The sequence below is a fragment of the Equus caballus genome, chromosome 4 (genome assembly GCF_041296265.1).
Source record: "Equus caballus isolate H_3958 breed thoroughbred chromosome 4, TB-T2T, whole genome shotgun sequence".
In the NCBI taxonomy this organism is placed as follows: Eukaryota; Metazoa; Chordata; class Mammalia; order Perissodactyla; family Equidae; genus Equus; species Equus caballus.
Window position 1 is genome coordinate 20,930,940 of NC_091687.1, and position 22,657 is coordinate 20,953,596.

The 22,657-nt window shown below is 39.7% G+C and overlaps 1 protein-coding gene across 17 annotated transcripts in view; it reads right to left on the reverse strand.

Moving 5' to 3' along the window:
- Positions 1 to 22,657, reverse strand: part of COBL (cordon-bleu WH2 repeat protein) — a 277,939-nt gene that overhangs the window by 140,676 nt on the left and 114,606 nt on the right. For 9 of the 17 annotated variants that reach the window (XR_011437757.1, XR_011437758.1, XM_005609148.4 and 6 more), the window contains exon 5: positions 18,834 to 18,931. Coding sequence is in view for 15 of the 17 variants with exons in the window: in XM_005609148.4 (XP_005609205.4) it covers positions 18,834 to 18,931 (98 nt within the window). In the remaining 2 variants the exon portion in view is untranslated. Of the gene's footprint in view, positions 1 to 15,517; positions 15,593 to 18,833; positions 18,932 to 22,657 lie in introns of all 17 variants that reach the window. The other 8 variants (XM_014738943.3, XM_070264439.1, XM_070264436.1 and 5 more) reach the window with 1 other exon arrangement.

The window sequence follows — 22,657 nt, forward strand, 5'->3', positions numbered from 1 at the left end:
GTTTGGCGTAAGCCACTGTGATGACAGAGGTGTCATTTCCCTAGATAGGGAGGGAGGCTGAGGGACTGGGAGCTCTGCTTCTCTCTGCTCCTTGGTTTCAGAAGCGACTTAGACACCACTCACTCAACCAACCTGTGTGCAGGCAACTGAGATTCTAGACTTTTAGACACGTCCCTCAAAGAGCAGGGAGAAGGCCACAGAAAAATACAGACACTAGAAAAAAATAGATACGCGTGTTTTAAGGAACACAAGGAAAATCAGTATTTTGAGAGGAACATTTTCTACCTTTCACCCATACAAACATTAAATTTGCAGTCAAGAGTTTAAAAATTTATGCTGCTGGTTTTCACTTCGAGAACTAAGTATTGGCATTAGGCACTCCCGACCAACCTTTCAGGCTCTAGTTACATATTAACCTCATTCTAAGAATCATAGGCTTTGGAAAAAAACTCAGTAAGCTTTAAAAACAAAACGTTCCTCTGATAGTTTCCAGATTTGCATTAGAGAGCGCGTGATATGAAAACTTTAAAAGCTATGTTTAATGGGCAAACAGGTACGTGAAGAAGCTCAGGATCATTTTTCTAAATTACACTTTATGCTCTCTTTCCTTTGCACTATTTGATTTTGATTCCCTAATATCTCTGCAAGTGTCTTTCATAAGGGAAGATGCCAAATGAAAAGGGCTTTTGGGACAAAGATGGCCCTTACATTATTTATAATACCAGAGGAAAAAGCAACAAGTAATGGGGCAGAGCGATGGCACTTTACCAAGTGCTGACTATGGGTGTATCCGTGTGCTTGGTGCCCATTCAATCTCCTTTAATCCTTGGAGGAGCCCTGGGAGGGCGTGAGTACAAACCCACCGTACACGCGGGGAAGACAAAGCTCTCAGAGGTTGCAGAGTTGTACGCGCTAAAGTCAGAATCCAAATTCAAGCAAACAAAAAAAAGGTCACACCTTTCCCTCTTCATGGAGGCTCATACAACCGTTAAAGAAATTATTAAGAGAACTCGCCGTAGTAGAGCGAATTGTCAATGACATGATGCTAAGTGAAAAAAGTGCCTCTCTATGCATCTCAGAGTTGGCCTTATGTACAAAGCAGAGAAAGAAAGGCTCAAGAGAATACACAAAGTGACAAGAAATTGCGTTGGACTGTAGGCATCCACTTTCCAAACTTTCCATATGATATTTATTATCTAATTCTGAATACAAAACACTTTTGAATGGTACAAGCTATACTCTCAAAATATCTCTTCAAAACTGATTTATAACAAAAATTAGTTCTACATCAGAAACATGTGGCTCAGCCTTTTGGACATATTCTTCTGCCCTCATTTGTGAACATTCCAAAAACAGCGACTTTTACCTTTTCCAGGCCAGGAGGATCCAGTTTCCCCAGGACTCTCTGTGCTTGTGAACATGCTGCCCCCTTGTGGCAAAACTGACTCAACACACACTTCTGGGAACATTTAGAAGTTCTTTAGAATCCACTTACGACAGGATTTTTAACAGGCCTGCGCAAGCTGGGCAGAAATACAGGATCTCTGATAAGCATGGTACTCGGGGCAGCTAAAATTATGGAATTTGCTCCACAAGTTAGTTTTGAATAACTTTTTCCAAAGCTGCTGCTTTACTGGTGGGCGTCCCTAAAACTTCTGGGCTGCTAAGAGCAGGACCCCAGTGCTGCAGCAGCCTCCATGAGGCCAAGCTACTTGTGTGCAACACTCCAACCTGGATTCAGAAATGCATTAGGGTTCTGGACATGGAAGTCACTTCAGAACACAGGGAGTGACTCCTTCCACCCATGAGAAGCAAAGGCTAGGATGACAGAATATTTGCATAATTGCCTTAACAGGGCACATGGAAAAATGTCCCTGGATGATTTTTGGTTTTTTTAATTGAGGCAGAGATTTTTTAAATCATTCAAGAGACTTTTTGTGGTAACAATCAATGCAGTGGTTATCTGATGAAGCTCATGTTGATAAACTTTAGATTAGTCAAATTTATAGAATTTGGCTTTTTTGAACCAAGGCAAGAGGCCCACAAACGGTCAGTTACTTCTCACCGTTCATTTTACAATTTTCTCAACGTCTGTCTCACAGTTAATAACAGAACCAGGGTTAGAATAGGGGCCACTTTACTCCTACGCAGAGCATTTTCTACTTTACCATATGGTGTTTTGTGTGTGTGGTATTTTTGTGTGCTGAATTACAAATTAACTCAGGTACTTTGTTATGTCAGTGTGTATAATTTATCACTGCTGTTTACACGCCTTAGGGAAACAGCAGATGGAGAAAGAGACCTGGGAGCCATTCCCATCTCACCACTAACCCCATCCAATGGTGCCTGACTACATCCCCTCCCTGTGTCTCAGGGTGAGAAGTGTGGCATGAAGGAAGTGTACACTATGCATGAACATAGAGGAGAGTTTCCTGAAAAATGTAAAATTCCAGGAAACTGCTTGAAATTATGTGGGAGGTGATTATATTCACTATGATTCAAGGACCTTTTGATTGAGAAAATGAAGATGTGGACCGAGGGGTTAAATTTGTATGCTCTGTTTTGGCAGCCCAGCATTTTCTGGTTCGGATCCTGGGCGCAGACTTAGCACCGCTCATCAGGCCACGCTGAAGTGGCATCCCACATGCCACAACTAGAAGGACCCACAACTAGAATATACAACTATGTACTGGGGGGCTTTGGGGAGAAAAGAAGAAAAAAGAAGATTGGCAACAGATGTTAGCTCAGAGCCAATCTTTAAAAAAAAAATGAAGATGTATCTTGAATAGAGTAAACTTTAGTTTACATAAAATTAACCAAACTTTCCAGGGAAGATTTGATTACTTTGACCATCTACATTAGGATAATTTTTAAAAATGCAAATCTATTCTCTTCAGACTCTTCAGGTTATAGATATGATAAACCACTTACATTTTCTCAAGGATAAATAACAAACAATAATAACTGCAAACTTTCTAATAGGACTTCAGTCAAGTTTACCTATCATTTTAGAGTACTTCCTAAGGGTGTTAGCTGAGCTCTGTAATTGCTAATCCTTACACTGATCCTGTGGGTGGATAGCGTCACCCCCATTATACAGATGAGAAAGTGGAGACAGAAAGGTCTCCTACGCTGCGTGCGACTGAAAGCTCAGCTCTCACACGGGAAGGGCAGATGCCTGCACTCAGCCGCCACCAGGCTAGCTCTCCACCTCTGGGCTCTTCAGAGAGATTTCACTATGACTTTGAACTGAAACTACAAGTCACCCTGTTTGCACAAAGGCACAGAACGGGGGGCACCAGTGAGGCAGATATCCACCACTGCAGATCTGTTTTCTTGTGAAGCAACATCCAAGCACTTTATGAGACCTAAGGTAGGGAGAAACTCACGAGGAAATGGAATGGGGTTGCACTTTATTACTGGACATATACCAAAGGAGCGCCTCTCGCTGGCCACACAGTGCAACTGAAGGAACGACTGCCAAATCCCTGGAAAAAGGGCACGTTCAAGGCAACAGGGGGCAGTGTGACCCATTCCCCTGAGGCTTTCTGACTCTACCTCCAGTAAGATCAAGGGCACTTGCAGACTAAAAGTCAGTGGCTTGGGGACATTTATTAAAACAATAGCAGAGTACTCTTGAGGAATGTTACACCGTCAACATGCTTCACAGAAGGAAACGTGATATCAGACATTAATAAGACATGATAGTCAAAAAGAAATACAAACCCTGAATATAAAACATATCAAGAAGCACAAACAGACATCAACAGATTGACCAACCACTTGACCTCTGACTTGGGAATTTCTGCGTCGTTTAAGGAAGATCACACTTACTTTATAGTGCTGTGGGGGGGATGAAACAAGGTCACAGAACTAAGCATGTGCCTGCCACAGGCAGGCATGTGGTGGTAGCTATGGTCATTGTCACATCGGCCATCATCATTTTATTAAGTGCTATCCCTTACATATGGCTTCAAATCCAGTAAACTATTTCCAGGCCAATAATTAATCTACCACATTGCCGCTTCATTTATTAATTTTGATTTTCAGCAAAAGTCACCCTTAAGTTAAAAGAATGAAAAAAGCATATCCTAGGGAACAGTTCATTTCAGTATATAATGCTCTTCCTCCTTCCCTTTCACAGCTGCATGGTGCTTAGTCAGTAGACATGCCTCAGTTTACTCCACCAATCCCTCATGGATGGGCATTCGGGCTGCTTCCATTTCTTGCTGGTAAACAATAGTGCAATAAACAGCTTTGCACATGAATCATTTCGGATTTTTGCCAGTGAGTCTTTCGGATAGATTTCTAGAAGCAGGATTTCTGAGTCAAAGAGTAAATGCATACAGTTTTTGGCTAGATATTGTCAAATTCCCCACCATAAATGTTGCAGCATTTTGCATTTTGCTCAGCAATGTCTAATAAGGGCCCTAGAGCTTAGCCAACAGAGTGTATTGACAAGCTTTTGAGGTTTTGCCCGTCTAATGAGTGATAAACGTAACTTCACTGTAGGTTTAATTTATATTTCTCATTATGAGTAAGTTTGAGCATTTTTCATGTATCTATGTACCACTTACATTTGTTTTTCTGTGAACTTTCTATTCACGTCTATCTAGATGAGTTTGTCATCTTCTCTTCTGTTTCTAAAAGCCCATCTCCCACATTTGTCATTTGGATTTTTACTCTGACTATAATATTCTTTTTCTTTCTTTCTTTTGCCATTTAAGAAAGTTTTTTCTCTTGAAGTCAAATTTATCAGTGTTTTCCCCATCACACCTAGATTTTGGGTCACAGTCCCCACACTCAATTGATAGATGAATTAACTCTTGTTTTCTGCTAGTATTTGCATGGTTTCAATTTTTACGTTTACATTTCTGATCCATTTGTTTTTTATCTTAGTGTTTACTGTGAAAACATATATAATTTTATCTTTCTCTTTGTGGTTATTCAATGATTCCAATGCCATATATTAATAAGTTTATTTCCCTCCACTCATTTGACATGTTGACTATGTTGTATATCATACTTACATCTTCAATTGGCCCTGGATTTTCTATTCTGTTCCACCGAGCTATTTGTGACCAATATAACACAGCTTGACTTATAGAGGCTTTAGAAACTACTTTAAAACTAGTAAGGCTTATCTACCCTCTTGCTTTTCAGGGATTTCTTGGCTATTATTGCTTGTTTATTTTTCCAACTATACTTTATAATCAACTCCTTTAGCTCTACAACAAAATCTGATCAACATAATGATGTTGCGTCTTCATATCTAATAATGTGGCATGTCTTTCCATTTGTACAATTCTACTTTTGTATTTGCAGAATTTTATATTTTTTCTCATAAATGCTTTGGATATTTCCTATGAAGTTCTTGCCTAGATCTTATCTATCTATCTATCTATCTTTCTATCTATCATCTATCTATGGTATGAATGTATTCTTATGTTGCATTAGTGAGAAAAAAAATCTCACACAAAGTAACAATGCCCACTACAAAATTTATGCTGCCATTTGTTGCTGTAGAAAAAGTTATAATACCTGGTACATGGTAATAACCAAAGGGGTGTGAGTGGCCAAGCCCTTCAACAGAATTAAATAGATTCTCTATTCAAACACATAGTTTGTAGATGGCATGAAATATTAGAAGCCATTTAAAAAGAATTTGTGGTAGATCTCGTCAAGATGGTGGTGTGAGCAGATGTTGAACTCGTCTCCTCCCATGAACACAACCAGGTTACAACTATTTTTGGAAAAATTACTCCTGATTGAAAACTGAAAACTGGATAAAAAGAACCCCCACAACAAGGGGCAGTCCTGAAAAAGGCACAAGGGGCAGAAATTCCTGCTAGAGAAGAAAAAAGCCGCCTTTGGGAGCAGCAGAGCTTCTCAGCTGGCCAGGTGGGAGCCACTCTAAGGTACACAGCCCTCCCTGGAGAAGTGAGGTCCGGAGAGAGGACAATACTGCTATAAGCATCCTTCAGACTCAGCCCAACTGAAACAGGGGTCTTGTTGCCTGGCTTGGCTGGCTATTAACTGCAGCGAGGATACCCCCAGAAAAGCTATCGGGGAAAAGTCGAAAAGACCCGGGTCTTAAAGGGCCCATGCACAAACTCACTCATTGCAGCAACCTAAAATCACCAGAGAGAAGGCTGACAGTCCCTTGGTGAAACGAGACTCACCTGGTGGGCTATGGGGGCATCTTGGTGAGAGGAGGGACCTCTCCGGAGACTGAGACATTGGTGAGGGCCATGGTTCTGAGCTGGTCCAGGCGTGCTGACGTGGACCCTGGTGGGTGCTACTGAGGTTCATACCTTGGCCTGTTAGCTCAGAGGTCTGCCACACCCACTAGAGCACAGATTTAATCCAGTTCAGCCAGGGCAGGCAACTCGCCCTAGGGACTGGCCCCACCTAACAGCAAGCCCTCAGGCTACTTTTCAGCCTGCAATGACTGGGTGCCTTGATCCTCTACAGGCAGGCAAGGGTGTCTGCCTCTGTGGGGCAGGGCCTGTGTGAGGACCAGGTGAACTGTGGGGGCCATTGGTGAAGAAGTGGAGGCCCCTGCAGTGCAGCATTGGGGTACACTCCAGGGGGTTGAGAAGTGTACACGGACCAGGACTGTGTTGATGGTGTATGTGGTCCTGTGGGGGGTGGGGCTTATCTGCAGCAGAAGACCTGTGCTTCACAAATAGCCATAAAAAGGATCAGCCCCACCTTCCAAAGCCTGAAACAATTGAGTGCCCCTGTGCCTAGGGTCAGCCCTACTCAGCTGCACTCTTAAGAGAACTGACAACAGCCTTGTAGGCCTGAGGCCTATCACAACTGTAAGCCCCTGAGCCTAGCAACCAGCCACACTGGGTACCAACCCAATTAAGAGGAAAACTGCAATAGGAGTGTGCTGATAGACTTTGTAGCAAACAGTGCTGAGGCTCCCCAAACCAGATTTACAATCAGCTGGCCAGGGAAGGAAAGATTAGACTCCCTGGGTACCTGCAGTGGGAGCAACCCTGCCACAGCAGAAGGACACAAGTAGCTCACAAAGGGGTCACTCCTGGTTCTTATGGACTGGTGACAAGAGGGAAGCACACTGCTGGGCCTCATAAGGCATGTCATACATAAGGCCACTTCTCCAAGATCAGGAGAAAGAGCTGACTCACCTAATACATAGAAATAAGCTCAGAGAAAGAGGCATAATGAGGAGCCAAAGGAATACTTTCCAAGCAAGGGAACAGTACAAAGCCCCAGAAAAGGGACTAAATGAAACAGAAACTAGTGACCTACTCGACAGTTCAAACAAAGTATCATGAAGATGCTCACAGATATGGGGAGAAGAATGGATGAACACAGTGAGCACATCAGCAAAGAACTGGAAGATATAAAAAAAAAAGCAATCAGAAATGAAGAATACAATACTGGAAATGAGAAATTCACTAGAGGGACTCAACCGCAGAGTAGAGGAAGCAGAAGGACAGATCAGTGAGCTAGATGAAAGACTAGAGGAAATCACCCAAGCAGAACAGAAAAGAGAAAAAAGAATTAGACAGAACGAGAACAGTCTAAGGGAACTCTGGGACAATATCAAGCATGCCAACATTCGGATTATAGGTGTCCCAGAAAGAGAGGAGAGAGACAAAGGGGCAGAAAATTTATTTGTAGAAATAATAGACGAAAATTTTCCTAACCTAAGGAAGGAAACAGACATTCAAGTTCAGGAAGCACAGTAAGCCCAAAGAGGCCCACACTACGACATATTATAATTGCAATGTCCAAAATTAAAGACAAGAGAGAATTCTGAAAGCAGCAAGAGAATGGCCACAAGTGACATATATAGGGAAGCCCATGAGGCTATCAATGGACTTGTTAGCCGAGACCCTACAGGTGAGAAGAGAATGGCATGACATATTCAAAGTGCTAAAAGGAAAAAACCTACAGCCAAGAATACTCTATCCATCAAGATTGTCATTCAGAATGGAAGGAGAGATAAAGTGCTTCCCAGACAAGCAAAAATTAAAGGAGTTTATCACCAAGAAACCAGTTCTGCAAGAAATGCTCAAGGGACTTATTTAAGTGGGAAAGCAAAGACCACAAATAGAGATAAAAAAAAGAACTATCAAAAAAAAAAATAAAACAACAACAAAAAAACAGGCAATAAAATCACTTGTAAGGTAAAAATCTAGTAAAGGCAGCAGATCAACTACCTGTGAAGATAACATGAAGGCTAAAAGACAAATTGTACTAAAACCACCTATTTCAATGATAAGAGGGTAATGGATAGACACACACTAAACAAGAGACTATATATGATTTGAAAAACATATAATATGGGAGAAGGGGAGTGAAAAAGTAGAGCTTTTAGAAAGAGGTCAAGCTAAAGAGTCTATCAATTCAATATAGACTGTTATATGCATAGTATATTAAATAGGATCCTCATGGTAATCACAAATCAGAAACCTATAACAAGCAAGAAAAAAAGTAAGACAAAAGAAATCAAACATATTACTAAAGATAGCCATCAAACCACAAGGGAAGAGAGCAAGAGAAAAAGAAAGGAACAGAGAAGAACTACTAAAACATCCAGAAAAAAAAAGGTGACAAAATGGCAATATATATATATTTATCAATAGCTACTTTAAATGTCAATGGACTAAATGCTCCAGTCAAATGCCATAGGGTGGTCAACTGGATAAAAACACAAGACCCATGTATATGCTGCATACAAGAGACACACTTCAGACCTAAAGGCACTCACAAACTGAAAGTGAAAGGGTGGAAAAAGATATTCCATGCAAACGGCAAAGAAAAGAAAGCAGGGGTAGCAATACTTATAGCAGACAAAATAGACTTTAAAACAAAAACAAGAGACAAAGACAGGTGCTACATAATGATAAAGGGAACAATTCAACAAGAAAATATAATACTCGTAAATATCTATGCACCCAACATAGGAGCACCTAAATATATAAAGCAATTATTAACAGACATAAAAGGAGAAATAGACAGTAACACAATAATAGTAGGGGACTTTAACACTCCACTTACACCAATCAATAGATCATCCAAACAGAAGATCAATAGGAAACACTGGCCTTAAAGGACACATTAGATCAGATGGACTTAGTAGATATATACAGAGCATTCTATCCAAAAACCACAGAGTACACATTCTTTTCAAATGCCCATGGAACATTCTCCAGGATTGATCACATATTAAGCCACAAAACAAGTCTCAATAAATTTAAGAAGATCGAAATAATACCATGCATCTCTTCTGACCACAAAGGTATGAAACTGGAAATCAACTACAAGAAGAAAACCAGAAAAGCCACAAAAATGTGGAGATTAAACAAAATACTACTGAACAACGATTGGGTCAATGAAGAAATAAAAAAATTCCTGGAGACAAATGAAAATGAAAACAGGACATGCCAAAATCTGTGGGATACAGCAAAAGCGGTTTTAAGAGGGAAGTTTATAGCAATTCAGGCCTACCTCAACAAAGAAGAAATATCCCAAATAGACAATCTAAAAGTGCATCTAAAGGTACAGGAAAAAGAACAACAAACAAGCCCAAAATCAGCAGAATGAAGGAAATAATAAAAATCAGAGCAGAAATAAACGATATAGAGACTAAAAAACCAATAGAAAAAATTAATGAAACCAAGAGCTGGTTCTTTGAAAAGATAAACAAAATTGACAAACCCTTAGCTAGACTCACCAAGAAAAAAAGAGAGAAGGCTCAAAGAAATAAAATCAGAAATGAAAGAGGAGAGATTACAACGGACACCTCAGAAATACAAAAGAGAATAAGAGAATACTGTGAAAAGCTATACACCAACAAATTGGATAATCTAGCAGAAATGGATAAATTCTTAGAAACATACAACCTTCCAAAACTGGACCAAGAAGAAGTAGAAAATTTGAATAGACCAATCACCAGTAAGGAGATCGAAACAGCAATCAAAAACCTCCCCAAAATATAAAAGTCCATGACCAGATGGCTTCCCTGGTGAATTCTACCAAACATTCAAAGAAGACTTAATCCCTATCCTTCTCAAACTCTTCCAAAAAATGAAGAGGAGGGGAGGCTTCCTAACTCATTCTACCAAACCAACATTATCCTGATACTGAAACCAGACAAGGACAACACAAAAAAAGAAAATTACAGGCCAATATCACTGATGAAGATCAATGCAAAAATCCTCAACAAAATTCTAGCAAATCGAATACAACAATACATTAAAAAGATCATACATCATGATCAAGTGGGTTTCATTCCAGGGATGCAGGGATGGTTCAATATCTGCAAATCTATCAACATGATACACATTAACAAAATGAAGAATAAAAATCACATGATCATCTCAATAGATGCAGAGAAAGCATTTGACAAGATACAGCATCCATTTATGATAAAGACTCTAAATAAAACGGGTATAGAAGGAAACTACCTCAACATAATAAAGGCCATATATGACAAGCCCACAGCAAATATTCTCAATGGAGAAAAACTGAAAGCTATCCGTCTAAGAACAGGAACCAGGCAAGGATGCCCACTGTCACCACTCTTATTTAACATAGGATTGGAAGTCCTAACCAGAGCAATCAGGCAAGAAAAAGAAATAAAAGGGATCCACATTGGAAAAGAAGAAGTAAAACTGTCACTCTTTGCAGACAACATGATTTTATATCTAGAAAACCCTAAAGATTCCACTAAAAAACTTTTAGGAACAATAAAGGAATACAGTCAAGTTGCAGTATACAAAATCAACGTACAAAAATCGGTTGCATTTCTATACACTAACAACGAAGTAGCAGAAAGAGAAATTAAGAATACAATCCCATTTACAATTGCAACAAAAAGAATAAAATACCTAGCAACAAACTTAACCAAAGAGGTGAAAGATTTGTACGCTGAAACTATAAAACATTGTTGAAAGAAATCGAAGAAGACACAAAGAAATGGAAAGATATTCCATGCTCTTGGATTGGAAGAATTAACATCGTTAAAATGTCCATACTTCCTAAAGCAATCTATAGATTCAACACAATCCCTATCAAAGTTCCAACAACATTTTTCACAGAAGTGGAACAAAGAATCCTAAAATTTATATGGAACAACAAAAGACCTGGAATAGCCAAAGGATTCCTGAGAAAAAAGAACAAAGCTGGAGGTATCACACTCCCCTATTTCAAAATATACTACAAAGCCATAGTAATGAAAACAGCATGGTACTGGCACAAAAACAGACACACGGATAAATGGAACAGAATTGAGAGCCCAGAAATAAACCCACACATTTATGAACAGCTAATATTCGACAAGGGAGCCAAGAGCATACGATGGAGAAAGGAGAGTCTCTTCGATAAATGGTGTTGGGAAAACTGGACAGCCACATGCAAAAGAATGAAAGTAGACCATTCCCTTACACCATGCACAAAAATCAACTCAAAATGGATTAAAGAATTGAATGTAAGACCCAAAACCATGAAACTTTTAGAAGAAAACCTAGGCAGTATGCTCTTTGACATCGGTCTATGAACAGCATATTTTCTTTGTTTTTCTCTCTTTTTTTTTCTTTTTTGGAGGAACATTAGCCCTGAGCTAACTACTGCCAGTCCTCCTCTTTTTTTGCTGAGGAAGCCTGGCCCTGAGCTAACATCCATCTTCCTCTACTTTATATGTGGGACGCCTACCACAGCATGGCATGCCAAGCGCTGCCATGTCCGCACCTGGGATCCAAGCCAGCAAACCCCAGGCCGCCGAGAAGCGGAACGTGTCAACTTAACCGCTGCACCACCGGGCCAGCCCCATGAGCAGCATGTTTTCAAGTCCCATGTCTGACCAGGCAAGGGAAACAAAAGAAAAAATGAACAAATGGGACTACATCAAACTAAAAAGCTTCTGCACAGCAAAGGAAACCATCACAAAACAAAAAGACAACCTAACAACTGGGAGAAAATATTTGCAAACCATATATTAGATAAGGGGTTAATATCCAAAATATACAAAGAACTCATCCAGCTCAACAACAAAAAAACCAACAATCCAATTAAAAAATGGGCAAAAGATCTCAACAGAGATTTCTCCAAGGAAGATATATGGATGGCCAAGAAGCATATGAAAAGATGCTCAACATCATTCGCTATCAGGGAAACGCAAATCAAAACTACAATGAGGTATCACCTCACTCCAGTCAGAACGGCTATAGTTAATAAGACAGGAAACAACAAATGTTGGAGAGAATGTGGAGAGAAGGGAATCCTTGTTCACTGCTGGTGGGAGTGCAAACTGGTGCAGCCACTATGGAAAGCAGTATGGAGTATCCTCAGAAAATTAAGGATAGATCTACCATATGATCCAGCTATCCCACTGCTGGGTATTTATCCAAAGAACTTGAAAACACAAAGGGATAAAGATACATGCACCCCTATGTTCATTGAAGCGTTATTCACAATAGCCAAGACTTGGAAGTAACCTAGGTGCCCCTCAAGGGATGAATGGATAAAGAAGATGTGGTATTTATACAGAGGGACTACTACTCAGCCATAAGAAATGATGAAATCCAGCCATTTGTGACAACATGGATGGACCTTGAGGGTATTATGCTGAATGAAATAAGTCAGAGGGAGAAAGACAAATACCATATGATCTCACTCATATGTAGAAGATAAAAACAATGACAAACATACACATAGCATTGGAGATTGGATTGGTGGTTATCATAGCGGAAGCGGGGAGGGCAAAAAGGGTGATTAGGCTCACATGCGAAGGGATGGACTATAATTAGTTTTCGGGTGGTGAACATGATGTAATCTACACAGAATTTGAAACATATTAGGATGTACATCCGAAAATAAATAAATAAATAAATAAAATTTAAAAAAACAATTTGTGGCCAAAGTTGAGGACGATGAAAGATAAGCCTTATAGACCAATGAGTCAATGGACATTCCAAACCATTCTCAGTTGATTTAAGTATGTTTTATAGCAAAAAACACTAGCATTGCTGATGTGGTTATGTCAGGTAAAGATTTGCTTAACATTATAAACCTGAAGAAGGAATTTTCTTAAAATTCATTACATAATTTTAATCCTGTTTATTTGGATTCAGATGAGAACGATCACGAGCATTTCTACTGACGGGCGCTGCCATGCCTGGGTTCACTTGCAGCCTTAGTTCCTACCACATGTTAAATCCTCCTTCAAGTCAGAAATTAACAAGATTTGGTTGTCATAAAAGTTGAGAGCTGATTTTCACAGAGCATTAAAATATGGCCATTAAAAGGGGAAAGAAGTATTAAGTCTAGAGCATTAAACCCATGTTCTTAAGGTGAGTTGTGAGGAATTGAGAGCATCTCACCACAGCTACTGTTACATTCAGGAACGAGATAATGGCCATCGGGACACATACTAACATATTTACTTAAATTAAAAACTATAACTTGATTTTTTCTTAACCAAAAATAAATTTGATTTAGGTTTTTGGTTGGACAGTAAGGGTTCATTTTGCCAATTAGTTTATATGGCAGACACTCTTCATAAACCGAATGAGCTAAATCTATAAACCTAAGATATCGACAAAAATATATTTAAAATTTGGGATTAGATTAAAAAATTTCATTAAAAAACACTGTATTGGCAAAAGTGAGTGAAAACTGACAATATTTCAATTTCCTCGAACCTTATCTATGACATCCATCACCAAACATAGGTATAAAATTTTTTGGATAGATGTTAACTAAATTTATGGTGCTGATCATTTAGCAACATAGAGATATATCAAATCATTATGTTGTAGACATTAAACTAACACAACATTATATGTCAATTATATCTCAATAAAATAAAAAAAATTAGTTGATTTTGCTATTCCTTAGTCCAGATCAACATGTTAGTAAAATCAGCAGCTGTGAAGCATGGAATTGTAATTTGAGACTACTGAAAAATATAACAAGGATAAAAACAAGAGTATGATGTCAAATTCATCATTTAGACTTTTTAAAATTATCTAGAAACAATTTACACAATTACAGTAACTATATTATGCCTAATTGTAATACACCTTTATATGTACTTCATATAACACTTTAAATTTAAAAAATTCTTTCACATATATAATTTCATTTCTACATCTGTTTCTATTGCATTTATTCTATTAGGAGAGATGTCTTCAAACATTATAAAAAAAAAAGAAAGTGCCAATGAGTAATGAGTATAATTGTTATTTGATAAATCTTGGTGAAGTATTTTTTTTTCTTGTACCTCCAAGAAGTCAGTAACTCCAGTGTGACTGAGGAACAAATCTCTTTGCAAGCCAACTGGTTTCTAAGGCTTAGCTACTGACAGATTTGAAAGAGAATCTAACCAGGTACAGATAAAAAATAATTCAAAATAATTTTTGACGATAGATTACTATGTGATTAACTGGAAGGACTTCAAAGAACTGAAAGGCATTGCTATAACAGCACTTTTCCATACTCGCGTACTTATGTAAAACGTTTCCTCAGGGCTTAAACCAATAAAAATGAAAAGACTTACAGAATTAATGTTGAAACATCAGTTTTATCAATAGATTATGTTCATTAGTGGATATATGGATTAAATGAAAAGATTAGCTTTCATCTTATTAAAAAGTATCTTTTCCAAAACAATTTACTTTTCATGCTTAAACATTAAATGTTAACAGTTGTAACATATGCATGTCGATTTATTTATTTGCAATTGTAATATGAACTCAATCTGGAAGAATATTTTCCTACTTACAGCTTTATGATCACATGAAATAAAAAAATTAGATAGACATTTTAATTTTATATTACATTTCATTTCAAATTTTTATGAAAGACTTTCAAGAATAAAGAATATTTTGGAAACAATAAAATTTTACATGCGGACTATCATGGAAATGTGAAATCAAAGAAAAGAACCATAATGCAAAATGTCTTACTGTTCTAGAAGAGCTTGTCTATGTAATTTTTAAAAAGTGATGGTATCAAAATTTATTAGCTATATTTAAGATATCAATATTGATAAGATGTTATGAATTATTTTCTTTCAAGTATTTAAAATTATGAAGAAACTTTTTACATGCCAACTTTGAAATGTGAGGGCACTGGTAGTTTTACAAAGTTCTTTCAAAGTAATTGCAGAGTTTAGGAACTAGTAGACCCAGGACTGGGAAACAGGGCCGTGTGGCTCTCAAACCACCAGCTGTTCCTGAGAATGAGCGGAAGTAATTCCAGGGACTGTAAATTCAGTTAATCTAACAAGGGATCCTCCTGATTGTGCCAAATGTGCAGAGAGGCAGAAACTAAAATATTCCACATCTTCCAAATATAGCATGGACAACTAAAAAAGAGGCCATTTGCACTTTTGTGCATCTTCTAGACTGAAACAACCCCCCAAAAGCAAAAGACAACTAAACTAATCCATAATTTCATTTTCTAGAAGGCCATGCAAAGCAGCAAGAAGTTCAGCTCAGTTAGCAAGAAGCACCTGCTGGGTGTTAGTACTCACGTTTGAGCCCCTTCCTAATGCCGACTTTGAGGCGTCCTCATCACTGTCCACCCCGGACAGCCCGATCTGCTCAGCCTGGAACACAAGCGTGAACCCACGTCATCTCCAGGTGAAAATAAGTTCAAATGAAAAATTTGTCCTTAACAATTATTGATGAAAAAATGTCACCAGGGCCATCCTTCAAGGCAGAAGAGCCTGTACTAAATGTTGAAATCCAAGGACAGGTCCCTCAGCCTGGGAACTTGAAAGGTGCTCTAAAGCAGCCCCTAACCCAAGTGTTGCTGATCTGAAAATCACCATTTTGAAATCCATGACTCAGAGGGATGAGTTTTCTTTTTCCTTTGTCCTAAAAGCATCTCTTTAGCATAGAAAATATGCAATATGAAAACAGTAGTGGGTCTGAGCTAATGGAGTTAGCTCAGAAAACCAATTAATTCACTAGGTTTTGAGGATTTCTAAGCTTTAAATTCAGTTCACACTGCATTGCTCATTGACTTGGTGTACACAGAAATAATTCACCAGATATCTCACTCCCAGCCATAAGAGACAAACAATAATATCTCACATCACTGTTGAAGAGGATGTTTCATCTGATGGTGTATTGACCACCGGCCACAGAACCACCTGGGTACAACTGGAAAACACAGCTCCTGGGCCTCAGCCTTACTTCCCAATGAGACTCTTTGGGGACAAGACCCAAGAATCTAATTGTTAAACTAGGTTTTAAGGTGATTCTCAGGTACTTTTTAGAACTACTGGGTTAGGAGAATAAATAATGTCAAGATGACACAAAATTGTCAGGTTTCAAAAACAATGAAATGCCACAGTTTTAAAATAAGAAAAGATATTTGCCCTCATTTACTTTAGCCCTTTAAGCATATTCCCTACTGAGATTTTACATACATATACATACACACACACACACCCCACACAAATATACACACATACACGTATTTTTTTCCTTAAAGGAGATACAGTAAGGACTCACTGTGGCTTTTAATGCCTTGCTATTTCTCCATTCTTTAGTGTGCTGTTCTCTGAGACATCTGTAGACTACCTGGCATCACAGGATTTTGGAAATCATTTAAAAAATGATTGACTCCAAATCCTCTTATTATTAATGAAGAAAAATAGAGAGCTGGACTTGTTAAGCTATGCACAGCGTGAATGAGCAATGAAGAGCAAGGGCTCTGGGAAGACAGGCGGGGGCTGAACCCCGGCGCTCGCTGGCACTATGACTAGCACAGAGTTGTGCAGCCTTGGTTTCTTCACCTGAAAAACAGGGTTGATAGTACCTCCCCGACCAGGTTTCTAGAAGATTAAATGAGGGTGCACTTAGCGCAGTGGCTCAAACAATAAAAATGGAGAGAAACAAGGAATGAAGATGTTAACGCTGAAAACAACAAATAACCCAATAACGATTCAGCTGAATAAGGGAAGTCTAGAGCAAAATAAATGTAATAAATGAGAGGGAAAGATGAGGTATGTGAGATAGGAAAAGTAATCCCAGCAGTCCAAGACAGAGAAAAGAGAGGGACAGAAAGGAAAGTCTGCTCAATCGCAGACCGGGCTTCATCAACTGTGGCATCTTCACAGATGTGTCATCCTTTCGTGTGTCTCCTGCCAAACCCTCAGGAGCCAAGTCAGTTCCCAATCTCCAGGGCTTCAGGCTACCTCATTTTTCTTAAAACAAAAGTATTTCTAGATTTGTTACTGGCTTCATCTCTCAAAAGGAGGAAGACACAAGAAGAATGACTCGAGATCTGAGTGTGAGGAAATAGGAGATTTTACTATGAACTGGTGTTGTGAGGACCAAGGGGGACAGCAGTGAAGGCAGTCCCAGCAAACTTACTCAAAAATGTCAGGAACCAAAAACTCAAAATTTATAGGGTGAAGGGCTATTCATATGCAAAAGTCTGAATCTGTAATTTCAGTCACCCTGACAGGAACGGAAAAGACAGGAGAGGGGAAGGGAGGGAGCAGAGGCTCCAAAGATCTTACACAGACAGATGCACATTGAGCATAGATTTCTGAAGGATGAATGGAAACATGGAGGAAAGCACATATGATCAGTAATAAACAAGAGAATCACAAAACCATAATCAAAGCATCAGGAGAAGCAGAGAAAACCTGAGCTGAGATTTGTGAGAAACTCCTACCGAACATAAACTGTCCACTAGTTCAGCCTCTTGAGCTCCACTTGGACCTTCAGCTTTCACGGAGCATGTTCACTGTCCTGGTGCCTCCAGACATGGCCAGGGGCAGCCACTGGCTCTGCAGTCACACCGACCTGGGATCTAACCCCGAGGCCCTGAGCAAGCATTTTTATTTCTTCGAGCTCCGCAAACCTGGGGTGAATCGTCCTTCCGACACCGTAGGCCCCCAGAAGGTTGGGAAATAAGATGCACAGCTGGTGCAGAGATGTACAGATCTATGCAATGGAGCGGAGAAGGTTCTCAACAAACCTGAGTCCACCTTCCCCACGCTTCTTGTGAAACTGAACAGGTGGTGGACACTCCACACTGAGCTGACAGTATGGAAGCCTAACATTCACCAGAACAGTTTTGTCCTTTCTAGTCTCATTTCTTAGTAAGGAGAAAATACTCAATCTTAGCAAAACGTACCTTTTAAACAAACATAATAGGGATAATGAGCATTTTAGTTTCTTGGTACTTAGAAGGCATTTGTGGTTTTGAGAATTTCAGAAGTGATCCGAAAAATCTTCATTTTTACTGTATGTACGATGACTTTATAACATTGTAGCCAAATTAAGACTCTAAGATTTATTTAATAAAGACCAATAAGATCCATAAAATTAACTTACATGACATATTCCAAAATCATATTGGGAGGACCAAAGGACATCTAAAATTTACTAGCAAATGGACCAGTTCAACAACTAATACTCTTCCCCTAGGCTTCATATGTTAAACAAGTTCTGAAGCGTCAGTTCATCTTTAGGGGCTTTGACTGTTTGGTATAAACTCAACTGTGTCATGCGTTCACTCATTCATCAACGCAGAAGGTGGTTACTGAGCATCAACCTCATGCCAGGTCCTGTGCATGTTCCAGGAGAGAGGGGCTTGTGGCTTCATGTTCTTCTGGTGAGTAAAACACCATCACCCAAGAACACTGCTTCAGGACTCAAGTGTGGAAGTACGAGTCAGTGTGTTAGTGCACACTGATAAGCTGCCTTTTCCTGAAGGAATTAACTGTCCTAAACATATTTAGAGAAATTCCAAGATGGGTTGACTAAAAACATTTCAAGAAACTGTTTTTACATAATACAAAATCGTATGTGTATTTAATTCATTACCTTACTATTGCTTCTTTTATTAACTTTGAAAAACCCCAGAATTTTTTTCTTCTCTTTATCTGTCTCATCATTGCCGAGTGATGATTTTCTAAAGGTTTCTGGAAAAAAAAGAGTACAAAGTTATTTTTCAGCATATGAAACAAGAGATTAAACATTTCACTTTAAAAATCTCAATAAACAAATCCTCCCTTCTTAAATTTTATTTTGGTTCTTTTAAGAGGGTAAAACCATCAACTATTTCTTTCAAAGCATTCCAAGCCACCTCGAAGCCTCCAGCCGCATTTACGAAATCACTAGAGGTTCTTTCACTCTATCTGTGACTGCGGTGGCGGTTTTCTCTGGGTGTGGTTGTACCCCGCATGAGAATGGAACAACAAATCTAAAAGTTCAGGGACAGTGCTGCCCGATAGAAAAATAAAGGGAACCATATATGTAATTTTATATTCTCTAGTAGCTGAATCAAAAAGAACCAAGTGAAATTAATTTCAATAACGTTTTACTTAATCCAACACATCTAAAATATTATTCAATCACATAATCAACATAGATATTATTAATGAGACATTTTACATTCATTTTGAACTACGTCTTCAAAATGCAGTGTGCATGCCACAGTCACAGTACGTCTCAGCTCGGACTGGCCACGTTCCAAGTGCCCCCTCGGCCACACGTGGCTCGTGACCATCAGACTGGACAGTGCAGCTCTAAGGACTGTGACACCCATGTAAAACGTCTGCTTTAAGAATTATGAATGAGGCAAAAACACTAACTTAATAAAATAAATCAACCGCTTTCCTGCTTGAAGGACCTCACTCCTTCCTAGAACACAGAATAACAGCTGTGGTCTACCCAGGTGGGGTTTGAAATAATCACCTCAGATTTTCCAGGACACACGTTTCCAGATTTTTCCTTCCTCCCCCCTCAGCCAGAATGTTTTCATTCTTAATTACATTCTTGAGGGGGACCATTCCTTCTTCTTCTTTTTTTTTTTGAGCTCTAATCCTCAATCCTCTCCCTTTCTTGGTGTTTTCTTCACCATAATTTTAGAGCTAGAATGGGCCCTCCTGTGTTCCAAATGGGGACACCACAGCCCAGACTTGTCAGGCAGCAGACAAAGGAGCCAAGGGCTGCAGTTCCCAGGGCAAGGAGGGACTGGTAGCACCAGTGTCACCGGGAACTTGGGCCCACTAGAGACCCCAAATCGGAAACTCTGGGGGTGGGCCCAGCAATCTGTGCTCAACAAAGCCCCTGGGGATGCTCAAGCTGTGAGGACCACACTTGAGACTTGGTAGAGTAGAAATTAAGAGAAATGGGGTGTGCAGTATATGTGGGCAGGTTGCTTCCCTGCTCCAAGCCTCAGTTTCCTCACCTGCAGGGGAAATCAGATAACCATGCGTGGCACATACAGCTCTACCACAACTACCGGTTATCATTATTCACTGATATGCTGGCACTCCAAGGCCACTCCAGGCCTTTGTTATTAACTTGTCCAGTTCTTCTCTTCCAAGGCACACAGATACGGCAGGAGGACGGATAATTTAGGTATTCCCAAAGGATAGAAAAATGAATTTCACCATACCACTGCCAATTACTAGACAGCCAGACTGTGGATCCACTGGTGGAAAAATCTAGACTAGGATTATACAAACTCTGCCATCAAAATATGAACCCAAACAAAGTAAACATCAGCTAACTTTTTTATCTGCTAACCTAGAATTTCACACTCCAATTAGAGTACAGACAGGAAAGTCAGTGCGTTAGTAACATATGCATTCACACTGATACTGTCTACCCAACAAAGCAAGAATCAAGCACGCATATTCGCTTTATCATTCAGTAATGGCAAAGTCTCAGGTTTTAGTCACGAGGGCCAGGGCTCTCGGTTCTGTGCAGGTGACTCCAGCTGAGCTGACCAGCAGCCTCCACATCACACGACATCCAAACCAGTGAGCGGGTCGGCTTCAGTCGTGAGGCATGCATCCACACAGATACACATGTGCACACAGAGTTCATGGTTAATCACATCAAAACTCTCTACTAAGCACAGAGCTGTAAAGGGTAATACATACTACACTACAGAGTAAAGGTATACGTAAACTACAATATGCATTAACATGTCATTTAAACCTATGTTTTTAGATGTTTCTAGAATTGAGTGATATATGACACAGATACCGTAAAATGTATGATATTATAGGACTCGACAGATGAACAAGAGAGAGAACGTGTTACTGGGGCACACTATTACGCCAACGACAAAAACGAGAGACTGGATCAGAAAATTGCTATGAAATGGAGACTTTCGTTTCTCTCCTCAACAGCAAGAGTGGCTGGCCATCACTTCCACGGGGCTGAAGGTTCAGGGATAGCCCTGGCACCAGAGCTACCCCACAGTGATCTGAGAGGCTGTCTCGTCCCACCACAGACTGCAGCTGTCTGGAGGTGGCAGGCGCCCAGCACCCAGCCCTGAGCTGGGCCCAAGCAGGTGGTCTATTTTTAGAGGAGAGGCTTTGGCAACTTTGGATTGATAGGGGCCTCCTGTGAGGCCTTTAGACTCGGCAGACACTGCAGAAGGATCAGCTTGAGAGCTCAGCAAGAGCATCTGGTTTTTCTTACAGTGTTCGCATCAACCAAATCCCCTCCCAGGCCTGCCGCACAGGCAGAGCAGGAACTGACAATCGATACACAGCCCGGACTGGGCAAAAGACACATGAGAACATGGCTAGATGAATGACAACTTGAGCACAAAGTTTATTTTGCTTCAATTTACTAACACTTAAATATTAATAAAAGTTTAGGGGAGATTGTGCTTAATCCATAAGAAAGCACATTTTGTTCCGAAGCATGAAAATGATTTGGAAAATGTCAAGATGACTTAAGGATGCGGAGGGATGGATGGAGCTGCTGGAGCCTTAAAGACCAACTAGTCCAAGCTATTCACTTTTCCAGATAAGAAAACTGAAGGTCAGGACTGACTAGTGGCCACAATAAGGTCATTCAGCAAATACATGCACAAGGACAACCAGGTCTGCACTTCCAAGTACATGACATGGGAATTCTCATCATGTGCAATCTCTGAGCACCAGGCCCCACACGAAACCGTGTGTACACGGGGGTCTTCGATGCACCTTCTCTGCTGCTCTCGGACTGTCCATATCCCCAGATCAAATCAACCAGAACCGACACAGTCTCCATATGTATGAGTTTTCTGCTATAATGACTCTCCCTTCCTGGTGCTTCTTAAAAGAGAATCCTTCTTTTTGTAATCTTCATCTGTACCATTGATGGAGGAGAAAAACAACAGATGAAGAATATGAACAGTGGCCTAGGCCACAGCACTGTCAGCCACGACATCCAAGGACTGCAATTCCAGACCAACAGAGTTTTCTTTCGTGAATTTTTTCTAGAAATAAAATCTATTGTTAAATACTGTACCAAACACAAACAAAAATTTCTGTAAAATGCAAATACTCATTGGGATTTTAATGAACTTTTTGGAATATGTATGTGTATGTGTATATACAGTCCAGAATGTTCATTAAAACCCCAATATATATGTGTATGTGTCTATATCAATGTATATGTGTGCACGTACATGTAATACATGTAAATATATATGTATTTGTGTGTGTATATATAAGAAATAGGTGTCAGAATAAACACAAAATCTAGACTAATCATTTACATATTTGTCTATGACAGAAAAGATTAAATTTTACAATCTACATTGCCCCAAATTCTGTAGCAGGCAGGATGGACCTCGAGGGTAGGTGAGCACAGGTAAGTACAGGTAAGCAGGAAATGCTGCCTCTGCCCCATGTACC